Source organism: Xenopus tropicalis, chromosome 9 (assembly GCF_000004195.4).
Source record: "Xenopus tropicalis strain Nigerian chromosome 9, UCB_Xtro_10.0, whole genome shotgun sequence".
Classification (NCBI taxonomy): Eukaryota; Metazoa; Chordata; class Amphibia; order Anura; family Pipidae; genus Xenopus; species Xenopus tropicalis.
Window position 1 is genome coordinate 26,423,716 of NC_030685.2, and position 23,051 is coordinate 26,446,766.

The 23,051-nt window shown below is 41.0% G+C and overlaps 1 protein-coding gene across 3 annotated transcripts in view; it reads left to right on the plus strand.

Moving 5' to 3' along the window:
- Positions 1–21,588, plus strand: part of trrap (transformation/transcription domain-associated protein) — a 109,584-nt gene extending 87,996 nt beyond the window's left edge. For all 3 annotated transcript variants that reach the window (XM_012970817.3, XM_002931947.5, XM_012970818.3), the window contains exons 63-71: positions 1,851–1,941; positions 3,167–3,366; positions 3,493–3,754; positions 6,298–6,523; positions 9,414–9,631; positions 13,764–13,948; positions 17,706–17,909; positions 19,187–19,381; positions 20,167–21,588. In XM_012970817.3, coding sequence (XP_012826271.1) covers positions 1,851–1,941; positions 3,167–3,366; positions 3,493–3,754; positions 6,298–6,523; positions 9,414–9,631; positions 13,764–13,948; positions 17,706–17,909; positions 19,187–19,381; positions 20,167–20,451 — 1,866 coding nt within the window. In that variant the 3' untranslated portion in view covers positions 20,452–21,588. The remainder of the gene's footprint in view (positions 1–1,850; positions 1,942–3,166; positions 3,367–3,492; positions 3,755–6,297; positions 6,524–9,413; positions 9,632–13,763; positions 13,949–17,705; positions 17,910–19,186; positions 19,382–20,166) is intronic.
- The last annotated feature ends 1,463 nt before the right edge of the window (positions 21,589–23,051 follow it).

The window sequence follows — 23,051 nt, forward strand, 5'->3', positions numbered from 1 at the left end:
ATAAGGAGAGAAGTCATCTGTAAAGCTAAAAATTAACATTGTATTCTCCAATGAACCTCATTACAGTGGTTTCTTTTTACTCTAAGTTTAATTTGGGGCTTCTGTAGTTCAATTATGCTGGGTAAGGTTACTCTCTAATGGGCACTGCCAGCCTATAGCCTCAGGCACAGTGGGAATTGCGGCCTTGCTTATAGACTAACTGGTATCATTATTCCTGCATTTCTGTGGATGGCTGCTATCTTGCAGATCTTAATTTGCTGTCTCCTGAATTTATGCAGTAAGCGGATCGAACGGATGCTCTTTGCTTGCCCTCGGTGCAAGGAGTTAGGAATGTGTAAAGTCAGCTCTTATTCAGATTGGCTGTTGCCATTTGCTTTCCAAAGTGCAGACAAACAACAGTGACAGCGCGTCTGTGCCGCCCGACCGAAGCTGGGTGAACCGCGCGGCACGTAGCCCAGGATTAGCACAAAGCAGATCTAATGCTGATTTCCGAAAAACAAATGTCATGCTGAATTTGAGTAGTCCGGCTGCTAAGCACAGTTCACCCGTATGTTTTCTCTGCCGTGCACTGCTGTTCATTTTATGGAGTGGTTATTAGTAAAACTTGTCAGCTGTCTAACTATTGGGGAAAATTGTTTGCTATTAGTCTGTTCCTTCAGACACAGCCAGCGACTGTGATGCTGGGACAAACAAGTTTATTTCCAGTTGGAGTAGACTTATAACTCCCAGTTGACCTCCAGCTCTCAGGAAAAGTAGGCAGTTGTGGTGCAGCAGCAGATGTTGGGCCACAGGGTACAGATCTTTGTGCTCGGTTGTCTCTCTAAAACAGGTGGATAAGCAGGCGATAAAAATAATAATGGTGTGCGTGCAATTGTTTCTCTGGTGGGGGTGGATGCTTTGGTAGATATATCATTTTTTGGGTTCTCAAAACATATTCCTAAAATAAATCCTATCTCAAGACTGCATTAAACCACAGCAGGACCTTCATTCTGAGGGCATCTAATTGCCACTGTTCCAACAATGATATGTGATATCACTATACTTGCCCTAAAACCAAAGTACAGATTTCACAACATAATTCTCAGCTTAGTTTTGCTTCAAGTTATATATTTACATTATGATTTAAACTGTTCCTAAAGTGTGATGGTGGCACCAAGGTACGGGGCTCAGTCTGAAGGCCTTTTTGAGTGAGCTTTGTGAAGAAATTCTGTTTGTTCATCAAAAAAGCCCATCATGAATGGCAAATAGGATTTTTGGCAACTGCTGTCCTAAGTTTACTAAGAAATATGGACCAGTGACTGATGCATCAATATTTTTCTGTTATCTTGTAAGGGGCAAGGGAAATCTCGGACCAAACGTTGGACCTCTAAGGAGGCTTGAACCAAGAAAGTCCCAACAGCCATTGATTTAAACTATTTCTCAATTCTGTATAAGTAGGGTTCGTACATGGCTTTTATCTTCTTGGCCCAAACAGATATTAGATTGCAATATCTTTAACTGGAAAAGGGTAGCAACCCTATGTATGATATATAAACTTCTTATACCCATTGTATAGGCACTTCCGCTAGGAAACACTGAGGACAGGGAGAATTGGGGTATAAACCACAAAATCTGGGATTTTGTCTTCATTATCCTTCAAAATGTAATAACAAAAATAAATAGTTTTTTTTTAATGTTTTTATTTCCTTAGCTAGCTCTAGATTCATTGACCCTATACAGGCTGATGTGCTTATCTTTTCTTTATATTTGTTCTGTTATTACCCTACTAACACAAAGCTTCAGTTCCCAGCCAATAGGTATTTCTGCCATGGAATTAAAGATTTATCGCATTTGTTGTGCTTTCTCCTAAGGTTGGCCGAGTGTATCCACAAGCTGTGTACTTTCCCATCCGGACTCTCTATTTAACATTGAAGATAGAGCAGCGGGAGCGTTACAAAAGTGGTGAGGCTTGGATTTTTTAGTGCCAAATCTCTGTATTACGCACATTCATTCCTGGGGAAAAAATAATTTCATGGTTTCCTTCTGTTTGCTGACACAGCCCAACAAAGTGTCAGCTTAAATGAAAAGGGGAGGTTTTTAGCCAACTGTGAAAGGGTTTTCTTCTCTCCTATTCTAATAGGCATGTGAGATGGCTTTATTGCTCCTAATTCTCAACATAAATCTCATTAAATGGATATTCACCAATTAAGTATTTGGAGAACAATAATATATGTTACGCACCCTGCATTAGTGAGAAACCAAGTGTACACATATCTGAGCAGTGCTGTGTGTTCCCTAAGTAAATTGAAATGTTCTGCCATTTAGCATGCCTGTTGTCCATTGGAAGCCACTGTTTTCAAAATTAGCGTTCACTACATACCCTGATGATAAATGTCATATAAATAGGCAGAATAAAGTATATTACTGTGCATTAATAGTGAGTATAGACCCTTTGTATAAATGATGATTTAATAGATGCCCTTTATCCGTATATTTGGTTGATTTCCCCTTTTCTCACATATAGTAGCCCAGAGCATACTTCCATTTTTAGACCTCTAGTTAGCTATACACAACCAGTGGCGTAACTACAAAGGAAGCACACCCTGGGGTTGCAGGGGCCCAGGAGTGTAGGGGGCCCAGTAAGGTATGAATTAATGAGTAGTATCTTGGTAGAACCGATAAATTTACCAATGTTTTGGGCGCCCTAATTTAAATTTGCTATGGGGCCCAGTAACATCCAGTTATGCCACTGTGCACAACTTTTTTTTTTTTAATGACATAATGGCATATTTTTAGACAGATTGCAGCTAATAATCTCACTGTGTGACATAAGCCTCTGCTACATAGGGCACATAGGGAATGCTGTCTTGCTCTAGGGTAGAAATGTGGAGGTTAAAATGCCCCAAATTATCTTTGTTTTTCATAGCAGATAACGAGAGAAGCACTTTACCAGTGGTAGACACAAGTAGTGACAGGCGACACTCGCTTGGGCGCTTGTCTGTCTGCCCCTGCAGCATATGCTATAGGCTGGGCATTTCTCATCCTCTTGTAGTGGAAATTGGTGCCTTTTGCAGTTATTAATATGCAAGTTATTTGAATGTTTAGGCACAGCAGATGGAGTGTCCACTGCTCTTCCTTATGGAACACTTGGCTAAGTTATAGACTGAGCATAGTCATTTTCTTTCAGACTCTGGACAGCACCAGCCCAGTTCTGTAGGCACTCAGTCACATTCCGCCTCTGACCCAGGGCCAATAAGAGCCACGGCACCCATGTGGAGGTGCAGCCGAATCATGCACATGCAGAGAGAACTGCACCCCACCCTCTTGTCATCTTTGGAAGGCATTGTAGACCAGATGGTTTGGTTCAGAGAAAACTGGCATGAAGAGGTAAGTTTCATTTTAAGGTCCTCTCCATGCTTCAGAATATTTCTCTGTCTCTGTTTATATCTCCTGTGTTCTCTGACCCTGGTTGCTGATTTGTTTGCTTAAGAAAATCACATCATTTTGTTTTAGGTTCTTAGACAGCTCCAGCAAGGACTGGCCAAATGCTATTCTGTGGCGTTTGAGAAGAGTGGAGCAGTGTCAGATGCCAAAATAACCCCTCACACCTTGAACTTTGTAAAAAAGCTTGTTAGCACATTCGGAGTGGGTCTGGAGAACGTGTCCAATGTCTCTACGATGTTTTCAAGTGCAGCCTCAGAATCACTTGCCCGAAGGGCTCAGGCAACAGCCCAAGACCCAGTTTTCCAGAAACTGAAGAGCCAGTTTACAACAGGTAATATATATTCAATTTGTGTTTAAAGGGCTGTTTGTTCTCCCTTTTTCATATATATTTAATGGAATTATTAAGAGGTAGTGAGTATATCTCTTATATTGGTTTCCTTAGTTGCTACTTGGATGTTACTGGTTCTGCTTGTAGCTTCCGCCTTGTATTAATAGGCCAGGCTGCAGCATTTCAGACTGATCTAGATTGGTGCAATATGGAAACACACAGTATTGTTAAATTGCCTTGATCCAGTAGGTTTGTCCCCATGGCAAGAGGTCGGGATCATTCATGGAAAGTGCAGGTTGCTGGCTGTCCATGGCCCGAAACACTCACCCAACTGCCATTCACTGCCCCAGTTTTCATGGTTTAATGTTATACATATTAATCCCCCAAACAGTTCAGCAGGGGGCTCAAAATCTTGATGAAAATGACAAAGACTTTATATAAAATATAAAAAAAAAAATATATATGGCGCATGTTTGGCCAGCATTTGCCTCCTATCCCCCAACTGCCTGGCCACAGCTTTCCTTATCATGTCTCACAGTAGCCTGGTACTGTCATAATCCTCTCAACAGGAATAACCTAGTGGCTGAGTGGGGTGTGGTCTAATGACATTGGGACATTGCCAGAAATGGATTTATTTAGGCTTAGCTACACCAGGAAAAACAACTCATAGTCTGTACAGTATTATACACAATGTCTATTTTAGTCTGATTTCCTTTCCCAAGTACATTTTTGCTGAAAGAAAATAATTGCGTATTTTAGCCCTTGAGCGTTGTATCAGACATTGATGACTATGGGTGTACTGATTATTTCCTTTTATTACCCTCAAGGAGAGATTTTTGAACTGTGTCAATAGAAAAAAAAAAGAGTCTTTTTGCTTCATGTGTTAATTAGAATAGTACAAGTGGATTGTTGAAGTTACTGGGCAGTTTCTTGTAAGCATCAATATGAATTGATTCCTCTTTATCGGAAAACCAATTTGATGTAAAACATGGCAAGACTTCGCTGGCCCTCTGGCGTATCAGTTCTGGCACTATGACTCCCTATGAAGAATGAATGTTTGTATCAGAGCACCAGTAAACCCCCCCATATTGAACACAATTTTCTGCCTGTTCTGAAGCAAATTATCTCCAGCCGTCCCGGGCAAATGCGTAAGCTCTCACTTTAGCTTAGTGCGCGCTTAGCAGGATAGTAGCTTCTCGGGAATTTCACAGGCTGTGATTTGGAAATTGGCTGATGGGATTCACTTGAAAGTAGCTTCCAGCTTTAAATATGACCTACATATATTGTGCCCATTAAGTATTTCATGATGCAGTCTGTGAGGCGCAACAGTTGCATGACAGTAGATAATGGAAGTTCTGAACCATATGATTAAATTTAATGGATGAAGGCCGCCGGGCTAAAAGGTGTCTATGCAGCCTCCTCTAGTCCTTGTGATTGTTTGCACACTGCCGCAAATTCAATTGTAGTTAATGCTTGGATTTTTTTTTTTTTTTTATCTCTTCTGCTTGTCTTTAATGGATCTGTGTCCCCTGCCCAAACCCTGGTCACAAGAGGAAATCGCTCCATGAGAGCTTCGTTTTCTTAACCTTAAACATCATTTGATTTTTCACGGACTTTTGGTCTAAAAGGACTTTGCTCGTGAAGCATTGTTATTTTTATGGCAGAAGGAACACTGATTTTCTCCTGGAATATCATAGGAGATATTTTTTATGTGCCAGGGTATTATCAGGTCATTACAGGCTGTGTTTAAAAAAGAACATTTATAAAACAAACTATTGTAGAAGCCTGGGGGGCACAAAAGAAGATCAATTATATGTTCCCCTCTTACTGTTTCCATTCAAGGTAGTATATCCTGTAGGTAGAAAGTCTAATGATTACAAACTCCCCCAAATTAGAAACTGATTGCATATTGTCTTAAGTGGGTGTTCCACCTTTAGGTTAACTTTGATTATGTTAAAGAATGGCCTGTTCTTAGCAACTTGGTCTTTAGTTTTTAAATTAATTGTCTGACACTTTACAGAAAAGGGGCGGGGGGGGCGTCTTAGAACTGCTGAACAAAAAGCTAATTCAAAAACCACAAAAAAATGAAGACCAATTGCAGTCTGTCTGTATTAAACTCTCTACATCAGCGATCCCCAATCTTTTTTACTTGCGAGCTACATTCAAATGAAAAAAGTAGACTGGCAGCCAACAGGAGGCTCGGTTTGGCAGTACACTGGGTTTTTATGCAACCAAAACTTGCCTCCAAGCCAGAAATTCAAAAAATTCAAAGCTGACTGCAATGCATAGACCTTGTCTTTGCAAGACCCAATCACTGACTTAATGTCTGGATGAGCCAAATTTGTCTCACACTCACACACAAGTACTATGTTTGTGATTTGCTAACTGAATTCCCTCAATTACAACTTTTGATAATGGATTCCAACAGTGAAAACACAATAATGCAGACTTTGTTTGCTAAATATATTGCTTTTGCTGTAATTTATCAAATGCGTACTTCCCGCACAATAGATCTTTTATTCTTTGTTATTTCCTTGTTCATTTAGACTTTGATTTTAGTGTGCCGGGCTCAATGAAACTCCACAATCTCATCTCCAAGCTGAAAAAATGGATCAAAATTCTGGAAGCCAAAACAAAACAGTTGCCGAAGTTTTTTCTCATTGAAGAAAAATGTCGTTTCCTGAGCAATTTCTCAGCTCAGACAGCAGAGGTTGAAATACCAGGAGAGTTCCTCATGCCGAAGCCTACACATTATTACATCAAAATAGCCCGGTAAGTGGCGTGTTTACCATCACATACATTGTTCTTTGTTACGTGCTCTTGCCTTAAAAGCACGGTTGTTTCTCTCTGTGACCTTGTACTGTCATACTCTCATCAATTATTTATTAACATTGCCATTTTGGGCACCCTTTTATACGTACCTTCTCCTTGATTGTTCTGGCAACACTTTCTCTTTTCTCTCTGTCTGGTGACAGTTCTAGGGCATCCATTCTTGAAAAGAGCATGCTGAATCCCAAAGAATACATGACTCTACCCCCCCCCCCCCCAAATAAATAAATATATATATACTTTGTTCATAAATAGGGTTTGTATTCCCTTTATTTTATTTTAACTAGGCAGTGAAGTGAAAGCATTTGTGCATGCAAAAATATTCATAATGTCTGTTCCAGTCTGGCCCCCTGACTTTAGCATAGCGTGATGCAGAATATCAAACAGGTGGGGGTAAAGGTGGCAGTACATAGGCAGATTAAAGCTACCAATTTAGTTCCTTCAGACCAATTCAGCAGTTTATCTGTGTATGGGGCCCACTGATGGGCCTATGCGAGCCGAACAAACAGATTAGCTCAATATTGCCCACCTGGGGCTAAAGATCCACTCGTTTGGCAACTTTGCTAAACGAGGGGATCTTATTATGCATGGCCAGCTTTACTCTTCAATGAACATATTGGTCAGTTAAGCAAGTAAAGTTTGGCCATATATATAAAGATTCACTTGTTTGGCGAAGTGGCTGAATGAGCAGATCTTTTACCAATATGCCCACATACTGTATGGGTGACATCTGGCCAAGAGCCAAACGATTGTATTACAATGCAGTACAAGCAGGCCATTTCAGACTCATTCCTCGCCCTGATGGGATTTTTAAACCTGCCTGATCAACATACGGGGGGTAGCCCACACACACGGGGGGTGCATGTTTTAATGGTGCACGTTTGCATTAAAGCACAGTGGCAGCATAGACTACTATGTTATCACAAGTTTCACTCATTTAAACCCTTCAGTTGCCAGCTGTGGTACTGATATTTCTTACACTCCTTCCTATGTCTCTAGCCCCACTCCTCCCTTGTGAAAAGCTCTAAATAGACCGTGCAGTTGTTCTACCACGTGTCTACATCATTGTGGTAATTAGAAATGGCCTAAGCTGTGGCCCCAGGGGAGGAGGAGCACATGTTAGCACGTCTGTGTGTGCTGCATTCAGATTCCCACTGGAAACTGCCACTTAACCCTTTTCACACTGCAATATATTTATAAATGTCTTTGTACATTAAGCAATATAACTGTTAATGGAGGGGTGAACAAAATGAATTTCCCTCCACATTTCTTTATTCCTGTTTGGCATATATGTATGAAGCCCAGAACTCGGGCTCAATTTATTATCCATCTATTTATTATCTATGCAAAGAACAAATGTTTTTTTTTTTTCACAAGCGATAGAGATTTTTAGCATTTGCATTAAAGTGCCGAGTTCTGGGCTCAATACATATTTAAAAGATCAGAAATAGAGTTCTTTCATTAATTACTTTACAAGATAGGAATAAAATGACTATTCCTGTTCATACAGATTCTTTTATATTTAGATGATATTACAGTGAATAGAAATGTTCAAGCCTCACTTTTGCTGTGAATATGAGTGCGGTGTTATCTCACAAGGTGTTTAATAGCACTGCAAATTAAATCAGACTGCCAAAATTGCTAATATATATATATATATATATATATATATATATATATATATATATATATATATATATATATATATATATATATATATATATATATATATATATATATATATATATATATATATATATATATATATATATATATATATATATATATACATCAAAAAAGGCTGCTTGTACTCCCTAAATTTACAATCAAAAATTGAAATTCAGTTATTGCAAGACAACCTAGGGCATTGTCCTTGTTATGAAGAATGACATTTATAGTTACAGCCCCCTTGATCTTCCGGCTTCTTGTAATGGTCTTATGTATATAGGTATAGAATTTATTGCGGAATGCTTGGGACTTAGGTTTTCCAGATAAAGGATGTATCTGAATTTGTATCACTATTCCTTTGTTTTGCCCCCAATAAGGGGTAATTATATCTTAGTTGGGATCAAGTACAAGGTTCTGTTTTTTTACTACAGAGAGAAAGGTAATCATTTTTAATGATGAGAATCATTTGCTTAAGATGGACTCTATTGGAGATGGCCTTTTTCTAATTCAGAGCTTTTTGGATAAGGGGTACAATTGGAGGACTATGGGAGTTGGCACCTAAAGCAAAGCTACAACTGCTCATTATAGAAGCTAGGGAATAAACCAAAAGGGAAATGTTATTTTCGCTATTTCCATTAGATATATATCGGGCAAAAATAAAGCTTCTCAGCCATACATAAATCCCACAATAGGGGATTATGTATAGGAGGGTGCCTGCAAGTGTTGATATGGGCTTTGCAATGCTTTTTAGTTAGTGTGACGTTGCACAATGCATTTTCAATATCTTCTCAGGTTAAACAATGGGGAATAAATCACATGGAGCAACCATATACACTTACCCTACTGTATGAGTTAGGGGGGGTTGTGCTGTAGCACCTGGCAGGCAGTATTATGAGAAACCTGTATATAATATAGAGATTGGTATAGAAGAAATATTGCAATTCTCTGCCTAAATAGGTTTGGCAGAAAAACATGAAAGGGGCTTATTTCTGCTGATGCATGGATTTATTAATCAGGTTACAATTATCAACTGTGAGGTGCAGCCTCAGGATTACCCCCGCTGTGCCTGAATCACTCATACCTCATTATTAAGAAACTCTTCCTTGCATCATTTTCTTTTTATTAAGACTTGCCGGTATATTATTTTCATGTTCTCTCCGGACAGATTTATGCCTCGAGTAGAGATAGTTCAGAAGCACAACACGGCTGCACGAAGACTCTACATCCGAGGCCATAATGGGAAGATTTATCCCTACTTGGTAATGAATGATGCTTGCCTGACCGAGTCACGCAGGGAAGAGCGTGTCTTACAGCTGCTTCGCCTTCTCAATCCTTGTTTGGAGAAAAGAAAAGAGACCACAAAGAGACACCTTTTCTTCACTGGTAAATCTTTCATTACTCCTCTTTCCGTGTAAAGCTTTACAATCTGGAACATATTTATGTTGGTTAAGAAATGGTTCTATGCTTCGCTGCAGGATATGCCCTTTGGACAGGAGCTGCCACGTTGCCTAGCCACGGGCCTAGACTGGCAGTCTGTTGTTTCAGGCAAATGCCAGAGGGGCTGTGAGATTCCACAGACAGTCACTATTTATTGGACTGGTGGGGAACTTTTTGGGTTTCTGTGTACTTGAAATGCCAGGGCCTATTTTGAATGCCAATAAGGACCTGCCTATGGGTTGCTTTTTATACATTATTCTTTAATGCAAGCAGTTTACCTGCCACATGACTGATGAGATTTTCCTTATATTAAAATATGAATATTTGATGGTTATTGGAGTAACTTTTAGTTTTAGAATGGCCAATTCTAAGCAACTCTTTCCAGCTTTTAGATGGGAGTCACTGACCCCGGCAGCCAAAACACTATTTCTCTTTGAGGCTACAATTTTATTGTTATTGTTACATAGCTTGTTTGTTTTTATTCTGGTCCTCTTTTATTCATCCCTAGCAACCAAATAGCTGCTGAAACTCCACAGCTGCTGAACAAATAGTGAAATATTAAAAATACAAACTACAAATAATAAACTATTAAGACTGATGCAAATATTAATATATATATATATATATTAACTATACACTGAAAAAAGCCATAAAACACTCTCATTTCCAAACTAATGGAAAATCCAAGTTTGTGTCAGGACTTTGGGAATGAATCAGCCAGCACATTTCTGTTTACAAAGAAATTAATTAGGAAGCCTCATAACAACACAGTCTCCAAGTGGGTTATTTATACCCTCCTCTGCCAGAGCCAGCATATGTAGAAGGTTGCACTCATCTCCCCTAGAGTTAAATGGAAGCAAAGTACAAGCTCCAGCTCGCTAATGAGAAGACCGCGTGTGACGCATATTGTGTTAATTAGCTTCTAATTATCAGACAGATAGCACATCACAGACCATTTAATGAAGAATTTTATTCAGTTCCTTCTACCTCTAGCCAGCAAACCTGGGTGAGAGAGCATGCCTTAAAATGATTTTACTGTGTTAATCCTGCTAATATCAGGGGGTTTGTAGAAAAATATGCTGCTTATGCTGTGTTTAGCAGTAAATCTATATATATCTTTATTTCCATTGCTGCACTTGGCCCTGCTGAGATAGTCGGTGCAGGACCCATGGCCGTCCCACCAGTATCCAGCTACTACCTCTATCATTGGACTTGGTGGGGGATTCAAATTATATTCCTAATGGAAATAGTAGATTAATAGCTGTTTGGTCATCTGTTTTCAACTAAAAGGATTGGGTATAAATCCTTCCTGAAAAGACAAAGATTAAAAGAGCCTTTGTAAATAGAGTTGCAGACTATCCATGCCATGTAGGTCTTGTTGTTTACATTTTGGACAGGTAAATATTTTATTAAGGATTACCTTTAAAGCTGGAATGGCTGCCTAATCCTCTGACTCTCAGAATAATATCTCTTTGGTACCTTCCCTGGATCCATATGCCTTTGTAATCATATGGTTAAAGCATAAGGAGTGTAAGATTAAGATAAGGGATCCATGTTCTTTGTTATTGCAGAGGGGGGCACAGAAGCCCTTCTCAGGCGCAGGCAGGTGACTTATACCCTGCTGAGGACAGATCTAGTTTATAGTAATAAACCTCTTGTTGCATGTAGCTGGGAAGCCTTTGCTAACCTGCAAATTTTGTTGACCGGTCAGGTCGATTCATTAGTGTAATCAGGGGTTATTGGTCTGTCAACTGTTGTTGGGATCCAACTCCCACAAATCTTTGTCGGGCACAGGCTTTCGATAGTAATAAAAGCAAAGCAAGTTACTGAATGTTTTAAAACCCCTGCTTTTATTTGCTGCTTAAATGTGATTAGTGTCGATAGGCATTTTATTACAGTTGGCACCTCACTCCTCTAAACCCTGGCGCACACAATTCTCTCTGTATCTTTAATCCAAATCCATGTGGTTGCATAGAAATCTGTGCCGACTGCAGAATGAAAACAAAATGTGTATTTTCAATGATGGATGTGACTTTAATATATCTATGGGTGTGGGTTCCATACTTGTCTGGTTTAGGGCAATGGCAATGAAACAATTTTGGACACTTAAGTACCAATCATTTTTAGTAGCTCAAGATACCCAAAATTCTGCTGTGCCCCTTTGGACATTTTGTCAGTCACACAAAAGCACGTGAGGCAGTTGTCACCTGTAATAGTGATGCTCATGGTGACATGGGTCCTGCTGGTTTATCAGCAGGGTTGGGTGGATAAACTATGACTAGTAGTGGGTTGCAGGCCAAACTTCCTGCGTGCTGCTGATGTCATCACTTAGTCCCCACCCCTAAAGTGTCCCCCATTTCTCTGACTTCACCAGAAGGGTGGAGCAGATCTATGAATTAGTTACAATGTTCAGGCTGGGTTGCGAATGCCTCTGGAAACTTCTGACTGGCACACCACTAACCTGGAATCCTGGCATTCAGCACTGTTAAGCGACAAGTTGCTAGCTTAAGTACTTAGCTTATAAAAATCTCTAGTGCTGAAGCACCTAAAATCACCCCTTGTGCTATTGCCCTTAAAGGGGTAAGGTGGCGTTTTATATTCTGTAACTGTTTATATCTCGCTCTTAATTATAGACTGTATTGGCACTGTGTGTATCGACAACTACAACTGCTGAGCAATCAATGTTTGTTATTAAATGTTTAATAAAATAAAATAAATACTTTTTTTTTTTTTTTTTTTTAAAAGGGGGGTAAGGTGGAAATTCTATACTATTGAATTATATTTGAATTTTTCTATTTGAATCCTGTAAGATCTCAAGTCCTTGCTCTCTTTTACATGTTAAACACAAGGGTGAAGACACACACAGCTACTTAGTAGCAGCTACTTGTCACGGCTACTAAACACCAGAAAATACTTAGCCATAGACAGTTCTGAGGATTGCCTCTGCTAAAACACACAGACAATTATCAGTAAATGATCAGCATTGTCTATTTTTTTTGCTCTGGCACACGGGGAGATTAGGCGCCCACGACAAAACTCCCTGTTTGCGGGCGACTAATCTCCCCGAGTTGCCATCATCTACCATCCCACCGGCGAAAATGTAAGTCGCCGGTGGGATGGCACACGCGGCTGCATGATTTTGGCAAATCGCCGGTTGCCTCGCAAGGCTTTTTCGGCGACTAATCTCCCCGTGTGCCAGAGCCCTAATAAGTAGCTGCTACAAGTAGCTCTGTGTGTCTTCATCCTAAGGGCTGTGACACACGGGGAGATTAGATTTCCTCTCAAGGCAACTTACGTGACTATGGCAAATTGCAGCACCGCGTATGCCATCCCACCGGCGATTTACATTCTAGGTGGGATGGCATTTCAGGGAGATTAGTCCCCCGCAACAAAGGTGGTTTGTTGCGCGGCGACTAATCTCCCTGTGTGTCACAGCCCTAAAATGTAAACTTGCCATACATCCGATTTGGTTAGATAGTTAAACCTATTTTGACCACGCTGCCCAACTGTTTGGGTTTGTATGGAAAGCCGTTGGGCCATAAAGACCGATACTCCTGTGATCCTGCTGGATTAAGGATTATCTGTCTTTATAGAAATGTTGGCAGTCTGAAAGGAAGTGAAGAGGGGGTCGACCCAAACAGGAGTATGCAGAGGTGACCACAGTTGTATGGTATCCATCTCCAACCTGCGAGCCATGTACCCCATGGGTCGGCCCATGTTTGGCACTGGCCATAAAGTTGGTACAGAGTGGCCTTTACCTGATCAGAGTACAATAGTGAAAATGCTTACTTAGACAGATGTTTCCTTTGCATAGGCGCAACATGTACCGTTGCTTGTGTACTCCTTTACCAGGCAGATCGGCTTCCATAAGGGATGAGCGTGCAGCATGCAGGTGGCTAAATGGAGCTTATTTTAGCTGCCAGGTGTTTGCACTGCCTAAATGAGCACAGCTAATTTCTTGACTCAGCCAAAATGGTTACAGAGTAATGTTTAGGCCTCTGTGTCAGCATCACTTTCTTGTCACATTAATCAATTTTCTTCCCCTTTCTTCTGTCTTTTTCCAAACAATATTTTTCAGTCCCCCGTGTCGTGGCTGTCTCGCCGCAGATGCGACTGGTTGAAGACAATCCCTCATCCCTCTCCTTGGTAGAGATCTACAAGCAGCGCTGTGCCAAAAAAGGCATTGAGCATGACAACCCTATTTCACGTTACTATGACAGATTGGCCACAGTTCAAGCACGAGGGACCCAAGCCAGTCATCAGGTACGGAATCCTTGATTAATGAATTTGGAGAGCGCACTATTCAGCCGTTCGGCCTTCCCACTTTGACTTAATTGTTCTGCAGTATGAATTTCTCTGCTGGTTTGTCATTCACTGTATATGTTCTTGGGCATCAATAATAATAAGCTTCGGTCTTCTATATTCTGATGTTATGCACACCTGCTAGGGAAAAGACTATTAGGTTCTAAATTGCTCTGCAGTAACTAATAGAGACCAATTAGTCATTTGTTCTGAACATTTAAGAGACTGAAAGCAGATTTTTGATTGGTTGCTTTGGGTCACTGCACCTTCATGTAAACTTAAGTATATTATAGAATGGCCTATTCTTAGCAACTTTTTAACTGGTCTTCATTTTTTATTTTTTACAGTTTTTTAATTATTTGCCTTCCTTTACTGACTCTTTCCAACTTTCAAGTGGGAGTCACTGACCCCTGCAGCCAAAAAACTATTCCTCCGTGAGGCTACAATTTTATTGTTATTGTCACTTTTTATTCATTATTTTTATGTTATACCTGTCTCTTTCAAACACGGCCTGGTTGCTATGTTAAACTGCACCCTAGCAAACAGCTATGAAATTCCAAATTGGATTGCTGCTGAACAAAAAGCTAGGTACATCACTATCTGCAAATATTAAAAAATGAGGACCGGTTGAAAACAGAATATTGTTTGCATTGTACTAAACGTTAATTTAAAGGAGAACAACACCTTTTTATTATGTTCTGGAGTCTTATAAAAAAGATGATGATTACTCTTATCTAAAATGAGTTGGAGAGCAACACCAACATAAAAAAAAAAATATCCAGGGGTATGCCAAGGGTTTGGATAAGCTATTTAGTAGCCTCTATATGGACTGAAGGACAGAATGAAAGAGAGGATGGCTCCACTGAACTGAATAAGGGTTAAACGTAGACTAACGTAGTTAGCGTGATGCTTCTGCACACTTTGTTCTTTGAACATACAGTAGATGTAGAGCAGCTGGAGTACCTGAGCAGAACATTCAGAAGAACCCTTGCAGATAGTGCCCAGGGCAGAATCGAAGTGAGGAGCTCACAGCAGTTCTGTCTTCTGAGCCTCATTATGTGACATTACTGTAGTGGAATTATTTGGGAGGCATGGCTCACAAGAGAACTGAAGCTGAGAGTAGTAATAAAGTAAACAAGCATCACATTTATGGACTTTCAAACAGGTCACTTGTTGGCTTGTGGTGCTACACATAGTCCTGTCTGGCATCCCTCCACACACAACCAGTAGCACCATGCCCACACCCAGCAGCAATTAGTTGGAGCATTCCCAGTACAGATGTTTCAGGTTAATCCCTTCCCCTTTCTTGGTAGCATAACTGATCTATCCACTGGCTAGTGTAAGTGATACAATATAAGTGCTACTTATTGTCTTCAGATGCAAACTCAAATACTGTTACAGAGAGCATTAAGCAGCCATTTTGGCCATGCTGTAGGACATAAGCATCCCATTAACCCATGAGATATGAATCTGGATTAAAAAAAAGAAACTAATCAGCTGAAGAGCAGCTTCAACGGCCACCATTTTGCATTTTAGTAAATATGCCACACACATAAATGGTAACTTATGTTAAAATTCACCAAAATCGAAGCTCTAGACATTTTAATGTCAGATTCCTCCACACTTCCTGCACATTCCTTAGTTGTACCGCACATTGAGTCTTCAGCGCTTTTGACAGTGTCACTCATTTCAGTGAGAGCGACTACACAGCTGTATCCAGTAACTGTTCAGCAGTCATGTATTGATTGTACAACTACAAATCTGTCACTCGCTCAGCACATTGCCTAGATATTGAGTCGGCAGTTTGCCGACATATGCAGTGATTTTCGCCTTTAATCTGGGTTCACTCCTGCATTGAACGCTTTTGTTCAGCCACGACTAGGAATATAGAAATAGCATTAGCCCTTCTGTTTGCATCATTTCTAAGCCTTTTTAATTAATGTGATTGTATCATATTCAGAATCCCTTGTGCTATCAAAAGCAGACTGTTAGCTTTGTGTCACTATTGGGGATAAATCACCCAAATTTTCACACTAGCCCCTGATTGGGTGAGCAATATGAATGAGAGACAGGCAAGATGCCCTTGCTTCTGGTTGCCATTTCCTATTTAATAGTAGAAGTACAGGTAGTCCAGTTTGCCTTACAAGTTAAGTCCCGTAAAGTCATAGTTGGACAAGCAAGTGGTTGTTTATTATTGGCATTTTGAGCGGCCAGTCACTAACCTTACTCAGGATGTTGAAAATAAAACCCCCGGTGGCTTTATCCGCCATCTTTCTCCACACCTTACTGTATGTTTAAAGTTGCTATCACATTGTTGGAAAAGGAAGCAGACAAAATGGATATTTAAATTCTGCTCTTGATTTGGTTGTGAATCATTAGACTGTAAAGGTTGGAATGATGGCAGTGTCCTTCTGCATCACTGTCGGACTTTTTGCCTTCTGTGGCCAATCTAAACTGAGCCCTGCCCGCGTAGCCGATTAAAGCCTGAGTTATGGGACCTTGTAGCTTAATATGACAGAAGTGATAATATCCATTAAGGAAAGCAATTTGTCTAATTGAAGTAAATGACATATAATACTAAAGGAGACATGGATTTCATTGACTTACATTGTATTGCTCATCATTAACACACGCAGGGGTGTTCTGCTGCTTTTCCCCCCTATACCTCATAAAATCTAGATTTTGATCTATCAGTGCCCTAAATCAGAAGTGTCAGACTTGAAGTCCTCCTGCTTCATATTCCATCTACAACCCTGGCTGCGGGTGCTCGGTGTTACAGCTGAATTGTTACACGTTCAACATGTGCCTATTGCATTGGGTTCCAACATTCAAACACAGGAGGAGTCTGACCACATCCAGCACTCTAGTTAATGGGATTAGGAAGTGGTTCACCTTTTCGTTAACTTTTAGTATGTTATAGAATAGCCAAGCAACTTTTCAATTGGTCTTCATTATTTTTTTATAGTGTTTCAATTATTTGTTGCCTTCTTCTGACTCAAATGGGGGTCACTGATCCCAGCAGTCAAAAAACTATTGCTATGTGAAGCTACAATTTTTTTGTTACTTTCTGTTCAGTTCCTTTCCTATAAATATATTAGTCTTTCATTTAAACTTCTTTGTGGTTGCTGAGGTGATTTGAACCCTAGCAGCAAGATAGCTACTGAAATTCCAAACTGGATAGTTGGCAGTGTCTTCTACAGGGACAAGGGTATCCTACACATTAGTCCTACAGAACTTTATCCCAGCATCCCCTATGAGGCAAAAGGTGGCTGCTGGAAATGTTCCTACCAGGGCTGGACTTCAAAATAGGCCCTGGTATTTCAAGTGCAGAGACCCAAACCACCAGCCAAATAAATAGTGACTGACTATGGCATCTTACAGCAGGAGTCCCCAACCTTTTTAGCACCACAGCCCGGTAGGAGGCAAAAAAATGTTTCCACGGACCGGAGGCAGAGGGGAGGGGGGCGCGGCGCGTAATACATGCAACGGGGTGGGGGGGGGTGCGCTGCGGCCCACTACCATGCCATCCACGGCCCGGAACTGGTCCGTGGCCCAGCGGTTGGAGACCCCTGTCTTACAGCATCCCCTCTGATGCTCTAGGGGCCTGCTTCCTAGAGCATAGAAGGGAGTTCTGAAGGTTGTTCATCCAAAGCTGCATGTTGTGTAAAGATACCTGAATTTTACATTTGACCCTAAAAAAAGATTCTCTTTATTCCAGGTGCTGCGTGACATACTAAAGGAAGTCCAGAGCAACATGGTACCGCGCAGCATGCTTAAGGAATGGGCACTGCACACCTTCCCCAATGCCACCGATTACTGGACCTTCCGCAAGATGTTTACAATCCAGTTGGCTTTAATCGGCTTTGCGGAATTTGTCTTTCATTTGAACAGACTGAATCCGGAGATGCTGCAGATTGCACAGGTGCGTGCTGTATTTGAAGAAGCAGGAAAGCGTCTGCTGTTGATCAAACCACTCTAGCAGAACATCACTGTACAAATCCTTCTATAATTGCATGGCACACTTCACCCCTTCGGTGCCAAAGTGCCGCTCCAAGCCAAAGCTCACAGGATATTTGTTTTCTGGCCCAGAGAACGGTACAGCTTCGGAAAGGCCATATAACAGTGTGATTTTCAGATTAAATGTTCAATCAAATGTTATCCTGGTGCATCGAAATAACAGAGCTAGCAAAGCTCCGGTGAATTCCCAAAGAAATGACTAGTAGATGGAAACAACACTAGACATCACTAAACAGGCCTCCATACACCTGTATGTAATGCCAGTTGTTTTAACTGAAAGGGCAGCTGTAGCATTACTTTTCCAGAAGAATTTTTTAGTGCAGTGGAATTATATATATGGTTTAATAGTAGCTTTATAGTATTTCTCATTATATGAAAGGAAAAAGCTGTCTCATCTTTATGGTTCTTTCAGGTGTCCAACCCCCTAGTTGCATTATGTTATGCTATGTGAATAGCTAAGCCATGCCCCCTTCTGGCCCTTTGTAGGTGCCCTGGGTGAAGTCCCGAGGCCACCTGACCAGTTAGACCATGACTGGTTGGTGAAGCATATCCATAAGGGGGAATAAATAATTTCCCTTTTATACTACACTATCTATATTAACTATTTAGAGGGGCATATACCCCCCATATAATAATGTCTAATTGCTGAGTGCTTTTAGGGCACCTTTGCCCTAAAAGATTTCATGATATTAGCAGTTCACTGCAGGTATCATCAGTGTGTAACAGGAGCCCCCTTTGCTGTTCAGTCAAGGATCAAACAGAATGAGGAAAGCATAATTTGCTGGTGTAGGAAGCTTTTCTGACACCTCTCTGCTCAGTTCTTTTGCATCTGCAATTTCTGCATCAGTAAATGAAGCTTTTTCCATTCTGCCTGGCTCCAGCCTGGACATTACAGCAGAGGACGCTCCTGTTATACTTTTATAATGTTTGCTGTGAGCAACGGCTCATATCATAACATTTAAAAGAAATAAGTATTTATGTAATTGCAAAATTGCTCAGATGAGTTCTCAGAGCAATGTCACATTGCTGTATGGGAGGTCTAAATGTTATATTACACAGACAATATATTTTCAGCAGTAGGACCTTGAACTAAAAGCATATCTCTTAGTTAGGACCTGTACTGGGGCAGTATAACAAAATGTCAGCCATGCAACTTACAAGAAACCTTTTCCTGACTTCTAGGACACGGGCAAGTTAAATGTGGCTTACTTCCGATTTGACATCAATGATGCCACCGGAGACCTGGATGCCAATCGGCCTGTGCCGTTCAGGCTCACCCCCAACATTTCCGAGTTTCTGACAACAATCGGCGTGTCTGGGCCCCTGACTGCCTCCATGATTGCTGTAGCTCGCTGTTTCGCTCAGCCTAATTTCAAGGTACAACAAACCTGGTTTCTTTAATAATTTTGTTGGGAGGGGTTTTCTATGTTCTACTTACCCATTACCCTAGCTAATTTTTATATCGAAAGCAAATGTGGGAACTTAAGCCAACTCTCGCTTCCCCATATCAGCAATGAACACATAAGTTTAATATTGTATGTTCAGATTATCAATTCTGATATCTTCTATGCTCCTGTGGGTCCTTTGCTTCTTAAAGGAACAGTAACACCAAAAAATTTAGTGTATCTAAGTAATTAAAATAAAAGTTGGTTGTTTGCTTCAGAAATACTACTATAGTTTATATAAACAAAGCTGTCGTTTAGCTATGGGGGCAGCCATTCAAGCTGAAGTAGGGCTAAAGGACACTGGTTACTTAGCAGAAAACAAATATGCTGTGTAGAATTCAATGGTGTTTTCCAGAGCTTATCTGTTATCTGCTATGTAAACTGTGCCTTTTCTCCTTTTTCTCCAGCTTGAATTGCTGCCCCCATGCCTACACAGCAGCTTATTTATATGAATTATAGTAGTCTTTTTGAATCAAACAAACCAGATTTATTAGTGCAGGACAACCATACATTATAATTGAATTACTTTAAAGGAACAGTAACAACAAAAATTCTTTTAAAGAGTCTTCATCACTGGGTGCCTGACAGCTTCATTTGGCCATGGATGTTATGTCTCCCTTACCATGCCGATGCTTCCAGCTCTTTGGGTCCCAACATCTTTATCTTTACCTTTCCCTTAGTGCTCCGTATTTAACTGATCCCCTTCCTTCTGCGTAGGTTGATGGTATATTGAAGACAGTGTTGCGGGATGAAATAATTGCGTGGCACAAGAAGACACAAGAGGACACATCGTCCCCACTCTCTCCAGCCGGCCAGCCTGAGAACATGGACAGCCAGCAGTTAGTGTCACTGGTTCAGAAAGCTGTCACGGCCATAGTGACACGACTGCACAATCTTGCCCAGTTTGATGGAGGAGAGAGCAAAGTCAACACCCTCGTCGCTGCAGCCAACAGCCTGGATAATTTGTGTCGAATGGACCCTGCGTGGCATCCTTGGCTATAACAGAGCCTTATGTGCTCCTCACATCCCTGCCAGGGCATCAGATGACTATTAATGTAACCACTGGCACTGAAAACAATGGTGGGTTTTCAAAACTGTCATGAATTTGCTGTTACCGACGGGCTTAAGAATTTCCCATGTTTCACAGTGACCAATCACCTGTTACTGGATGAATTTAGTGCCACACTAATGGTTTAAACCATAACCTATTATGTGGGTATTTGGTTGTGGTTGGTTATCCGGTACAGTAGGGTTAACACCACGTTCTAAACTCTTACGGAGCATTTTATTATTTAAGGAGACCTTAAGATGGGGCTCAATTGTTCTTCTGGCCTCTGAAGAAGGATGTTTACAGACTATGTCTTTTCTCTTTGTCATTACGTGGAACGCTTTTTACAAAAAAAGAAGAAAATATTGATTCCCTTCAAGTTCAAACACATTTCAGAGGGTTTAAAATGGCGTATACTGTGAAAGCAGAACACAAAGGGACGTTGTACAGGCACATAATGATTTTTCCTTCCCTTTGCTATTGTGCTCTCAAATTATATAAAGTAGGAAATCGTAAACAGATGTCACATTTTTATACTTTTTAACAATGATTTGTCCAGAATCTTCTCCCCCACCCCCTTCTGTTTTATTCCACATGACTTTGATATATTCCGATACAAGAATAGACTGGTAAATGCTGCATTCAATGCTATTTTTCCTCTGAATGGTTCTTTTAAGTGAGGTTTAGCTGTACAAAATAATATAACTTGTATAGATTTTTCTGTTTGTTATATAAAATACTGGAACAAAGCTGAGCTTGCCAAACTGTGAGCCTTCTCTAAAGGGAAAAAAGGGGGCGTTTGTCTGGTTACTGTCTGTGTGCAGACTTCCCCGCATTTCCTACAGACCAGGCATACTGCAGGCACATCTGCTAAACTTGTACATTCATTTTATTTTTTTCTGCTTTATTTGTGATTTCAACTTTTTCGCATTTTCAGATTTGAACATTTTTGTCCGCATTTGTAATTAAGAGGGGAAAAAATGGCCGCGCGCAAAGCCATTTTTTTTAAAAAAAAAGAAATCTGCAGTATTAAGAGAAAAGGATATTTGTACATCTGTTTGCAAAATAAATATTTTGGAGAAATGCCTCGACACAATTGCTGTGTTTTGTTAAAGATTACTAGATATTCAAACTGAAATACAGGGACATGCTATTCTTTCTTAAGGCCTTAGGCCTTGCCTAGTTTTTGACCACAGCCACAAATAAAAGGCAACACTAAGTATGTGAACATGTCACACGGCTGTTGCTCTCAATGAAAATGTAGCTGCCAGCAGAATCACTGGGTGGGTGCAGGGTTGGAATTAGGGGCAGGCAGAAGATGTACGTGCCTAGAGCACCACAGTGGGAGTGGGTGGCACATACCCCTTTGACCGGTCTGAAACTAAAGGATGGCAGGCAACAGTGCACAAATCAATTTCACATGTGCACTCATACATGGGGGGGTTCAGCTGTTGGGATGGGTGCCTGCTTTGGGCGTCCTCAACCCAAGGCCCGGCACCAGGTGGGTGAGCCAAAAAGCCTGAAACCTAAAAACACTGTGTTAGAATGTCCAAATTCCTGGACCTAGGACAAAAGTGCAAGTCTAGGGTTGCCACTTTTCTGGGAAAGAATACCACTCTTCCAATATTTTTATCTATCTTCCCTATTAATAACATGGTATCGAGCATCATTTTTGTTAGGGAATCTCCCTTCTCTGGTCTCCTTTACTGCTGGGTGAGATCAGTTTTCTTCTTCTTCTTCTTCTTGAATCCACCCACTAGTGATGTCCCGGCCGGCCCGATACCGGTGGGTTCCAAATCATTTGCAGGTTGCAGGCGGGTTTGTGTTGAGCTCTTCCGCTCGCCCTCTCTGTCTGCAACCTAACACTGCCGGCTGCCTCTTCCAGCTCCTGTATTTATAGACGCCCGCCCCTTCTGTGGCATCATTGCGGGGCAGGCGCGGGTCTATAAATACAGGGCAGAAGCTGGGTTGGGTAGGCTTCAGCTTGGGACCAGGCACACATTTCTACTACCCACCCACCAGGCCTAGCCTGGCAATCTGTTGACTGTAGCAAATGCCAGAGGAGCTGCTGTAAGATTTGCTGGGTTTACTAGGAAGGGTTGAACTTGATGGACTCTGGTCTTTTTTCAACCCTATGTAACTTTGTAAGATGCCATCGACAGTCACTATTTATTGGGCCTATGGGGGGGGATATGTTAGGCCCTGGAATTTCAAGTACACAGAGGCCCAATTTTATCAAATCCAGACCTGCCACCCACCTGAACGTGAGAATGCACATTACAACCACGTTAAGCCTTGTGTAGACCCCATCCTTCCCTAATTTCTTGGACTTCCTTGATTATGCATGGGTCACTTGACATGCCCAATCATCTTCCAAGGCCCAGCCATTCCAATACCAACATTGCACATGTGCAGAAAACGACAGAGGGAAGTGACACTGAAGTTAGACAAGGTGGTGGCCTCAATGGAGAAAGAACAGGATGAATTTTATAGGTCGATACACCATTAATGTAATAATTTGTGGGGAATAGTGAGAGCATTTTAGAAGACCATA